Source organism: Necator americanus, chromosome I, assembly GCF_031761385.1.
Source record: "Necator americanus strain Aroian chromosome I, whole genome shotgun sequence".
In the NCBI taxonomy this organism is placed as follows: Eukaryota; Metazoa; Nematoda; class Chromadorea; order Rhabditida; family Ancylostomatidae; genus Necator; species Necator americanus.
The window spans coordinates 31,007,575-31,018,943 of record NC_087371.1 but is presented as its reverse complement, the minus strand read 5'-3'; the positions used below and the strand labels follow the sequence as shown (position 1 = coordinate 31,018,943).

General features: G+C 39.5%; 1 protein-coding gene across 1 annotated transcript; it reads right to left on the bottom strand.

The window, feature by feature from the left end:
• Positions 1-306: 306 nt before the first annotated feature.
• RB195_007384 (uncharacterized protein) lies at positions 307-11,369 on the bottom strand (the record flags this gene model as incomplete). The annotated part of the gene is made up of 48 exons (XM_064180978.1): positions 307-360; positions 445-507; positions 565-618; positions 749-871; positions 1,037-1,121; positions 1,210-1,308; positions 1,388-1,493; positions 1,593-1,676; positions 1,750-1,973; positions 2,039-2,259; positions 2,361-2,458; positions 2,514-2,645; positions 2,703-2,826; positions 2,905-2,970; positions 3,251-3,388; positions 3,470-3,550; positions 3,646-3,799; positions 3,892-4,046; positions 4,101-4,259; positions 4,319-4,455; positions 4,523-4,634; positions 4,732-4,831; positions 5,519-5,661; positions 5,718-5,807; positions 5,925-6,053; positions 6,126-6,297; positions 6,354-6,466; positions 6,649-6,713; positions 6,882-7,009; positions 7,075-7,162; positions 7,215-7,293; positions 8,185-8,292; positions 8,348-8,557; positions 8,628-8,730; positions 8,788-8,930; positions 9,005-9,095; positions 9,149-9,280; positions 9,340-9,475; positions 9,584-9,668; positions 9,726-9,831; positions 9,889-10,054; positions 10,107-10,185; positions 10,326-10,448; positions 10,529-10,623; positions 10,712-10,799; positions 10,877-10,982; positions 11,077-11,186; positions 11,286-11,369. 48 exons carry the CDS (start codon positions 11,367-11,369, stop codon positions 307-309), a joined length of 5,541 nt encoding a protein of 1,846 aa, XP_064037806.1.

Here is an 11,369-nt window from a genome sequence, read left to right as displayed (position 1 = left end):
TTTCGTTCTGATCATCTCATTATTTCGCCAGTCACGTTGCTATTAGAGTCAAATTTGAAGGTTTTCTTCAGTCAGTACGACACAATACATTCATCAAAACCCGACACTTCACAATCTCATGTATTTATATAAATTTACAGAGACAACCGATTTATATAATTTTACAAAGACAACCCATATATAAGGTAAATATCCTCAACATTTTTCAACAACAACTAGACAGAAAATACTACTCAATTAATCACAACAACGAATTATTACAGCTGTACAACACATAAAGAAACTTTTACAAGAAACCTGTCAAATTTAGCTGTAGCTGTCTGGATCATAGTTAGGAGAATACGGAGAAGATGGAGTGTACTAAAAATAAATTAGACCTATCAATACACTGAGAAAACTAATTTATTTATTCCTAGTTTTGAAAAAAAAATCTATGGAACTCACATTGGGCGAGCTTGGGCTGTATTGCGGAGAAGTTGGACTGTACTGCGGTGATGATGGTGAGTACTGCAAAGAAATATCTAGAAAGAAAATGGTGCCTTAATACACAAAAAAGAAACAAACCACTGGTGACGCCGGATTTCCTGATGGTGTGTACTGAGGCGAACTAGGCGAGTACTGCAAAACAATAATAATAGTAATAATAATAATAAATCAACAGAAAACAAGAAATTGACTCTTTGAAACTACTACAACAAAGAGTATAAACATATATTCCCTTGCGTCCATCAAATGCAGAATAACTCGCCTGAGGGCTGCTCGGGGTGTACACCGGCGATGTTGGACTATATTGTGGAGATGATGGTGAATAAGAAGGCGATGCATCCGGCCTTGGAGAGCTGGGGGAGTACTGCGGAGAAGACGGCGAGTACTATAAAAGAAGCATTAGTCAGAAAGAGATCGAAATAAATCCAGATCCAACCACAAATTTTCGTTAATCGTTACAGCTCGTTTTTGATCCATCATATATGACATTCAAACTTACATAAATGTAACGATGGTCAAATCAAAAAACTAATGCCAGAACACAACTGACCTGCGGACTACTGGGGCTATACTGTGGCGATGTTGGGCTGTATGTAGGACTAGTAGGCGAATAAGTCGGAGACGTCGGCGAGTATCTGATCAGAGTAATCGAATAGACATGTATTTGAGTAATATGTACTAAGGTAAAGACACCACCGAACTACTGAAAGCAAACACACGTACCGTGGACTCGATGGACTGTATCCGCTGCCGCCATAACTCGGACTCGTTGGACTATACGTAGGAGACGTCGGCGAATACGTTGGAGATGTCGGAGAGTACCTTAAAGAAATATTTATTAGGATTAAAAATGTGTATATCCAACTTCTAATATTCTAAGGGAAATTCTATGGATTCTCACGTGGGGCTGGTTGGACTATAAGTCGGAGAGGTCGGTGAATATCGCGGACTGCTGGGTGAGTACCCAGGGCTGGTTGGTGAATAAGATGGAGACGTTGGCGAATAACCTGCAAGTATTATTTAATGATGGAACTAATACATTAAAGGATGTTCCTTACTGTTTACACTGTGCAGAAGTAAACAAATGTAGCAACAAATAAACATACTAGGACTGGTAGGACTGTAGCTCGGCGAAGTAGGCGAGTAAGATGGCGATGTTGGGGAATATGATGGAGATGTGGGTGAGTAACCTTTAAACAGTAAATAATCAAGAAGAGTACAGTTGAGATTGTTTAGAAGTAAAAATTTGTGAAGGACACCCACTTGGACTTGTAGGACTGTAACTAGGTGATGTTGGAGAGTATGACGGCGACGTTGGCGAATAGTGCGGACTTGTTGGTGAATAACTCGGACTCTGGGCGCCAAATGCATTTGGGCTCGTAGGCGAATAACCGGGAGACATTGCGCCGCCGTAGCGTGGAGTTGCTCCCGATGGAGACATTCCTCCAAGAGGATCACTCGGTGAAGTTGGTGACCATCCTCCTTCGCTGCAAATCCATTTGAAAATGACTTTGAGTCTAAGCGAACGATACAGAATTGAGAATAGACTTACCCAGAATAACCCGGAGACATCCCAGTCTCGGAGTGACCGGATGGAGAAAACCCAGCAGCTCCTGGAGTCATTCCACTTCCAATGGGAGACCATGCTGCTCCGTAGCCTGGAGTCATTCCTCCGTTCCACGGAGTTTGAATAGGAGACATCGAGGAGCTCGCCGGACTATGAGCGGCGCCAAATTGACCCACTCCTCCGTACATACCCATCATCGTCGAAACCTGCAAGGAATTTGCTCTCAGTATCTCTCTCTCTCAATGAGTATTATATGGTTGGTCTATGATTCTTCGAGAACTTAGAAAGTTTTCGACATAAAACTCACCTCTATGCCGTATTTACATTTTTCTGCATCCAAAACAAGGTCGAAGGCACCAGTACCAGCTTTAGCCAATTGTCCAAGCATAATATTTTCGGATACTCCTGTTATGTAGATATATTTGAATGACGAATTACTAAAAGTAAGAAGTATTCTCACCTTTCACAGGGTCTGTCTCAGCGTGAACAGCTGCCTCCATAAGAATGTCAACGGTTTCCTCGAATGAACAGCGCATCAAAGCACCGACCTCTTGTCTATTAATTCCATGACGAGTGATGGCCATTAAGTGACCTGAATCAAATTTCCAGACTAAAGAAACTAACATCTACAACATTTAATCTACAACACCTTTTGCCGTCATAACGTCACAAAGAAGAGCCAAGTGACGATAATTGACATAGGATCCGTCAAAAGAAATGACATTGTTCATTTCGCGTTCGATTGCTTTACGGACAGCTTCAATGCCCAACACCTTAACAGAGTACAGATTAGATGAAGGAAAAGAAGATTAGAAGAAGCAGAATTTGAGCGTCATGAATAATAGGGAAACCTCGAAAATTTCACAAATATCGTTCGAGGTAGTACGCACAGGATCAATATGTTGCTCCGACAATACCTAAAAATAATGCATAATAAAATATGTGGTAACCTCCAAAGAAACTGGTGTTGTTCTTTCTTTTTGAACCAGCGTTCATCTTAAGCTATCACAATTAAATTTCATGCATGGATGAAATAGAAAACGTAATAAAGTCGTTTAGTATACTATAATGAATATGGTGTGAATTAAACCGTGATAAATTCATCTAGCAAATCCCTAAGCGAAAAGAAACACATTGCACAACAGAAAAAAAGAAAGTCGTAAAACCACAAAAAAAGAATATTAAGCCAACAATTACCCTCAGAAGTGCAGTACCATCAGTTTCAAGAAGCCATTCAGAAATTGCTTTAAAACCTCCTTCTGGTGTAATGACCACACGTTTCTTGTCATCTGTTGTAGGCTTATGCATGTATACTTTGGAGATCGAACCAATCCCCTGAAAACTTCTAATTAAAATATCCATTACTACTTTATTTAGTTATTTTCTTACTAAAAACAGCTCCACCAATCCACCAACCTGCAATGTCAAATCCGACAGCATATTTGATTCAATACAACGTAAGAAAACATCATCTTCCATTTTATCCACTTGTTCCACCTACATAATAGAAATATTTGTTCTTGCGAGTACTGTATTTAAAAAAAAGAAAACTACGAAAATAAGTGAGAGAGCAAAAAAGTATAGAAAAGTACTTCTGCGCTTTTATCCGAAGGTTGGTTCGTGATGCGCAGACGGAAGACAAGTTTGTCAGCATTGTCGTCAGTGTAGATCACGTTCAAATCATCGCCGAATCCTTGCTGTATTTTGTCCGCAATATGTTCCATACTCAACTTCTTATCTGTCATCCTAAACATACAACTCAACAAAATGTAAGAAACTAAGGAAAGTGCTAACTGTGGAATAAAAACCAAAAATTACAAAATGACACAGGACAATACCTCTTTCTATCCAGCTCCAATCGTAAAACCCAAGGAGACGCACGACTTGGATCAAAATCAGCCATTTCGTAGAAGATACTGACCCATTCTTCATCTTCTTCGATACATGTATTCTTTGGATCAGGATCGTAGTAGATGGCTGTATTGGCTACAACCTGGAAATTTTTTTTTCACTGGGAATATCTTTAAAGCAATATCGAGTGAAGCACCTTTTTCAGCGTTGTATGTTCCAGTCTGCACAGAACATCTTTCGCTTTTTCAGCATCCTTAGCTGCTGCACCTTGAAGAAACACCGTAAGAGACGGTGTCTTCAGCTGCTTCGACACATTAATGATTTCCTTCAGACGTGGTACACCAAGAGTTACATTCTAAAAAAATAAAAGATGGCGCAGAACAGCTAACAATCGAAAATATTGTTCACGTGTACCTTCGCAGACACACCAGCGTAGTGGAAAGTATTAAGTGTCATTTGAGTTGCAGGTTCTCCCAAAGACTGAGCGGCTAGAGCGCCGACCATCTCTCCTGGTTGAGCAATTGCTTGTTGAAAACGAGTTTCGATCTCACCTGAGATGGCAATGCTGATTGTAGGAAAAAAAAACTGAAGTCAGCGTAGCAAAGTCAAACAACGAACCAATCAACCAATCGAACGCTTCCATATTCAGCTTATGAGTTGAGGCCATCTTCTTCGAACAGAGCGTTGATCGAATTAATATATTCATCAATAAGGTGGCATTGTACTGCGCCTGCAACGAACTACTTCAAGTAATTACGTCTGGCACACGGAGACACATGGCGAGGATAAACTGAGGTGATATATTGAAGTGTTTCTCATAAGCTTACCTGCTTCGAAATCTTATCTTCACCTGACACGATAATTAGCTTTTTCGATAACTTCTTTACTCCATCTATGACGTGCAGTGGGCTCAGACTTGACACTTTCCTTAAATCAGGAGAAGTCAGTAAGTAATAAGGGAATGCAAAATTTTTCATTTTCGAAACTCTTGACAGAATATGATGAGAATCGAGCTATCTTTATATATCTTCCGTCGCATTATAGAATATATAATCCATAATGCGACAGAACAGTAGAACTGAATTTGATACAGTTAATTCTACAACGCTGAAAATATACAACTTAAAACATAAAATTCCGTTTCAAACGGGGACAAGATTAAAGGCATCACCCCACGAATCTGAGGTGGTGCAGATTTCAGGTGGAGTATTAGTACATGGGATGGGAGACTATGGAGAGGGAGGTAATTCCGTCCATTTCTTGCTAATTGTCGTAAAAAAAAACGGCCCGGAAGATGCGGCGCCGCACAAGACTGGCGCGCTCTTGTACAAAATGGTGCGCCAAAACGAATGAAGCCGTATCTTCCGGGCCGTTTTTTACGGCAATTAGGAAGAAATGGACGGAATCACCCCCCTCTCCGTAGTCTCCCATCCTGTATACGAATACTCCACCTGAAATCTGCACCACCTCAGATTCGTGGGGTGATGCCTTTAAAGTCATTGAAATGTCGCTACCATCCAGATAGTCAGGATCCAATCTATTAAGACAAACAAGTGAAATAACTACTGCCAAAAAATCATAATTGTGTGCAGGCGAACGAATAGGAAAAGATACCGTGTTTCGACGTGGAAAATTTTCTGAGCGTTCCAAATCAGTCGCTGAAGATTGCAAGGCAGAACAATCTTTGCATCACCACCAGGGAATATCTTTCGAAGTAAACGTCGATCTTCTTCAAGCTGTTGGAACTCAGCCTCGAGCTAAAATTACTACATATTTAACTATTTCAACTATATCCAACGTGCTAACGACCCACTTCTTTCGTGGCTTCAGGAGAAGCTTGCAGTTCCCGAACGAGATCTTCTGTGTAAAATCTACGCAACGTCTTCTCATCAGAGAGATCATTCTGAAGGTGGTATTACTTAACAATAAGTATCTAAATTAATAAAGCGCTATTAGAAATGGTAGCTGAGCAGCAAATGTGTCTGCAAGAAATAGAAAAAGTATTTATTCGAAAAAATACCTTAAAATCTTTTTCGAACAAAGCATTTGTGGGTTTCATAGTTGGCATGCTTTGATTCTCAACCCACATTCCGTCTAGACCATCTTCTCCGTATCTCAGCTGAATCATTTGTGCCAGCGAATTTCGAACCTGCAATTAACAGAGTTATGACGCTGGATTCCAAAAAACTGTTTTAAAAAAACGAATTAAAAGTAGACCCACGGTTCCATCGTAATTGACCATGACACTCTCCATAGCTTTTATCAAACGACGCTGAATGTACCCAGTTTCGGCTGTCTTCACAGCTGTATCAATGAGACCCTCGCGACCTCCCATAGCGTGGAAAAAGAATTCAGCCGGCGTTAAACCAGCAAGGTAAGAGTTCTCCACAAAACTGTAACTTATATTGTAGCGGATAGATTCTCAGGTAACTGAATAATGTTCTCGAACCCTTTCGATTCTGGTCCATAGTCATCTTTTATGAAGTGAGGCAACGTGCGATGACGGAATCCAAACGGAATACGTTTTCCTTCGACGTTCTGTTGCCCCACACAAGCAATAACCTGAACACGGTATTTAGACGAATTGCCGTTTAGGAACATTTTCTTTTTTCTATTTCCATTTTCGTTACTTCCGGAGACATTCACTACACAAAGAGACTTTTATATAACCCATGAATTAGCAACCACTTCTAAATGGAAGCTAATTTTAAAACTAAAGAACTAAAAGCTGCTCTCCATTCTACCTGAGAAATGTTGATCTTTGATCCTTTAGAGCCAGAAACGACCATAGACTTGAAATTGTTGAATTCTAAACACAGAAAACCATAAGTATTCATAAATGAAGATTAATTTTTTTTTAAAAAGAAGTCCTCAGTTTACGATCTCGGTAAAGGACAACGATAAGAAGCTTGTCACAAAGTTAAAGGCTGCAACAATAGCTGATCCACGAAAGCAAATTAGTTACAACAGAACGCACCGGAAAGCGACTTCTGAGCTGAACTTCCAGTTCTATCACGAGCATCATTAAGAATTCTATTCACTTTATTCTCAAATGTCTGTCGCAGAGTATTACCGGGTGTTGGTTCAAGATCGTCGTTGTGAGCTCTGAAAGAATTCTTTTTGATACTAAAAAAAAACAGCATAAGGAAGCAAGTCGCAACAAGTCTTACTTCTCAATGACATCAATCACATCAAGCTTGGCCTTTCTAATTGTGTCTTGGATGTCTCGGTATGTAGCCTGATCGGCAATAGTGTCACCTACAAAAATGAGATGTCAGCATCCGATGAGCCGATTTAATATATGACATACCTATTCCGATTGTGTGACCTTCTCTCAGTAGCCATGCATTTACAACCGTTTGAATGTGTGAGTAGAACTTGGCGGCCACCTTAGCAAAAATAAAATAAGACTATAAGCATCGTTAGAAATCTTGACAGAGCTATGTCAAAGTCTCTAAGAGTCGACGTAAAACGTTATGTTATATGGCCACGTGATGCGCCCTCGGTGAAGGCCCCACAGTTCCTACAGTAAACGGAAGACTTCTAGGGCCTCTTTTCGCTTTTTATGGGTTTTTATTATTTTTCACTGTAATGACACATGAATATGATTATGTAGTCTTAGTAAGCTCATTTTCAACTAGTTTTATCGTTTCTTTTGTTATATGATATTATGAGATTTCTAAGAACTGAATTAATTTCCGTCCTATTTTTTGCGCATGATTTTCATCTCTCGTAGTTGTGATGCGGAAGGATGAGATCCTTTTCGCTAGTTGAGAAGTTTCTCCTGACTGAAGAGCATCTCCTCAAAAGCTTCAGTTTGCAGGAATCGAATCTCTGCCCCTCTTTTTGTGCAATTTTGCATAGTAAGCCCACTTCTACGAAAGATTTCGGAATTTTGTTATCATTCCGATTACAATGGACGTTAGCCATGCACAATTACACAAAAAAGGAAAGAAAATGAAAAATGAAAAATGAAAATCCTTTCAAACTAAGACCCTACAGATATTTACGGAGCAAAAATACACAATAAAAATAATGAAAAAGACCTTGTTTGTTAATCCGTTCATACATTGTTATACGGAAAAAAACAATTGGTGAAAACATAAAAAGCCAAAGGAATGAGCCCGGAGGAGTTCCCCGCATATTATACGAGTTCCGTGCACACCTTCACTGTGGGCGTGCGCTTCGTCGACGAAGTCGTCATGTCACAATACGTTTTACGCTTACTACGTGTGTTATAAAAATACTAAAGTGAATATTATAAAAGAACAACAACTCACTTCATGACCTAACTCAAGTGCAACAACATGAAGAAGATTACCAGCCGATCGACCAACTGTCCTTGAGCAGACAATACCAGAAATTAGTTCTCCATGTTCTACCAACACCTGAATAACATTGACTTCGATATTCTGAGAAAACCAATAACATTTTCTTGTCCACCTTCGTATCGCCAGGAGATATCCATTTATACGGCCCGCTATCTTCGTCGTCTGGATGAGTGCTGTGAGTTCTCAGCACATTAACATTTCCAGGGATAATGAGCGAAAAAAGTTGTTTTCCTGTCCACAGCGGTCTCGGTTTCATGATGGCAGGTTGAGGAACTTTGCCTTCCCATGACGGTAAATACATGAGAAGATCCATCATACGTGGCTAAAAGAGCTTGTATTTAAGTTTTATAGCGAAGAATTTGAATAGTAAAGAATATTGAGGGTAAACATACGTAATCAATGTAAACATCCCGTTTTGTCATCATTCGCACCGCACACAATGTATCCTGTACAATACCCATCACAGGTTTGTTTGCCTGTGGAGTAATTAGCTGCCTTAAAAAAGAATAATTAGGTGGAGTTTAAAAGATCTCATGCTATAGCTGCGACTACCTTGGCACCATTGCTATTTCTTCTATTTCCGCCCTAGTTTCCAGTGACTGGGGTAGATGCAGATTCATTTCATCTCCATCGAAGTCAGCGTTATAGGGAGTGGTTACAGACAGATTCATACGAAATGTAGACCATGGCAGAATCTGAAATAATAGTTGATAATAATAATTAATAATAATAATAATAGTTGAAAAAAATAGCAGTTAAAGGAACCAACCTTCACTCTGTGACCCATCATGGACATTTTGTGCAGTGTTGGCTGGCGATTGAAGACAATGATATCACCGTCGCGCATATGACGCTCAACTCTGCGTTCAAGAATATTCAATCCTTAATTCCTTAGTGGATTTACATTATCTACCTATAGCCAGGTTGCAAGTGGAGGTCAGCCGCTCGAGGATGGTATCGAAGGTCGACACGAGCACCATTCTCACGAATAATATACTTTGCACCTGGGTACTGGGAGTCTCCACGATTGACAAGTTCTTGCAGCCTGAAATGAAGCAGAATACTTAGCTAAACACGTATAATATCGAAAAGAAAGTGTCTCACTTATCAATATTGAATGGAGTCACGATTTCGGGAAATGTCAAATTCTGAGCGATTGTGCGAGGTACACCAACGGTATCAATAGGAAGATTTGGATCAGCCGTAATGACGGTACGCGCGGAGAAGTCCACACGCTTACCTACAGAGAAAGAATAATAAAATAAACAATGAAATAGAAATACTCTGTTTGAAAAATCTGTCCAAATACCAAAAAAAATTAAAATGAAAAGCAAAAACAATATCACACCCATAAGATTTCCTCGAATTCTGCCTTCCTTTCCTTTCAAACGCTGCTTTATGGATTTCAATGGCCTTCCACCTTTCTGGGTGGCCTGAAAATATAAGGAATAATTCATACCGAAATGCTACAAGAAAAAAAAGTGCAATACCGTTGGAAGTCCTGGTATACAGTTGTCTACGAGTGTTGCTACGTGATACTGCAACAATTTTACATCGTCTGCCAAGACATGAGCCGCTGCCCCATTCGCTTCATTACTGAAGAGCTTAATTTTACCAAGTCCGCACTAAACAAAGAAATACCAATAGCCGTACTTGCGTAGCTGAATATTTGTTTTGATAATATCGGAGAGTTTGTGCGTTAAATCGTCCTGATTTCGAGCGGACCCAAAGGTAACGACAGCAGGCCGAACAGCCAGAGGAGGGACAGGAAGAACAGTGCAGATCATCCAATCAGGACGTGCAAATCGAGGATCCATTCCTAGACAAATTAACATCAAAGATGGTTGACAAAACAGAAAAAACACGTTTACCTAGAATAAGGCAGTCCTCATCAGAAATTTGTTTGAAGATTTCCAGGGCTCTTTCGGCTGTAAGGAATATTTTTCGTTCCTGAAAACACAAATTTTTCCATGAATATCTTCAAAACAACAAACCTGAAACAATTGATAGGGGATTTTTAAGAATAATTAGTATTTTTATTAAGAAAGCGACATCTTAAAATGAGAAGTGCAAAGAGAAAATATTGTCACCTGTGTGTCTTCATTTACATTCTTTTTCCACTCAGCATTAATATCAATGCCAGTGCGACGATAAGAAGGCTGATATCGACCACATCCGCTCGCTTTTATAACTTTTTCTCCATCTTCCCCATCCTGAAAGAAAACTAGTTGACATACGAATGGATATGGATAGTAGGAGCGACAAAAATCACAGATTTGATGGTCGCGCTCACCTCAGGGTTTTGATTTTCTACTTCATTTCCGCCATCACAAACTATTTTAGATTTGCACATGTCATATATCAAAGCGAGCCTCCGACGAGGATTCCCTTGAACATAAGGTTAACTAGGTTGAAAACAAATAGTTAACAATAACAACAATCCTAACTTGAATAGAGGTCTGAACTATTCACATACCTTGTGTCTTTCTAATAATATCTTTGACACGTTGGTTATCTTTGTCCAGAAGCAATTTACTACAATAAAAACAAACACAACGGAGTACCTGTAAATGAAAAGAAGAATAAATGTGCCATTAAGAAAAACTTTTAAACAACACTGAAACTGGGACGAATCTCTTACTTTAAGAATTTTTGTTAGAAACCCGATGTGAAACACAGGTCTCGCAAGCTCCAAATGAGCAAAATGTCCTGGACAATCTGCGAGATTTCCAGCACAAGTCATGCATCTAAAACAAATGAAAATAAACATAGATCACCGTTCTATGAAAGAAGAAATAAAGGATAACATAGAAATGAAGTGACTGGATGGAACTTTCTCACCGTCCCCTTCTATCAATGACTCCTTGTCGCGGATCCATCAATCCGCCTTTCTTGGGTTTTCCATTCTCATAAATTTCGGGGAACTCAATCTCCCCTACTGACATACGTTTCTAAAAAAAAAAAGAGCAATATCGTGTCAGTATTATCATTTTAGAAAAAAGAAGAGAAAGATAAGATAAGACAAAAGAAACATTGAAAGCAGAACTCACTACTTCATCTGGACCAAGAATCCCAAATTGAACTCTTTTTACTTGTCTCAAAGGTGCCCGAAAGTCTATACCCACTAGAGCCAT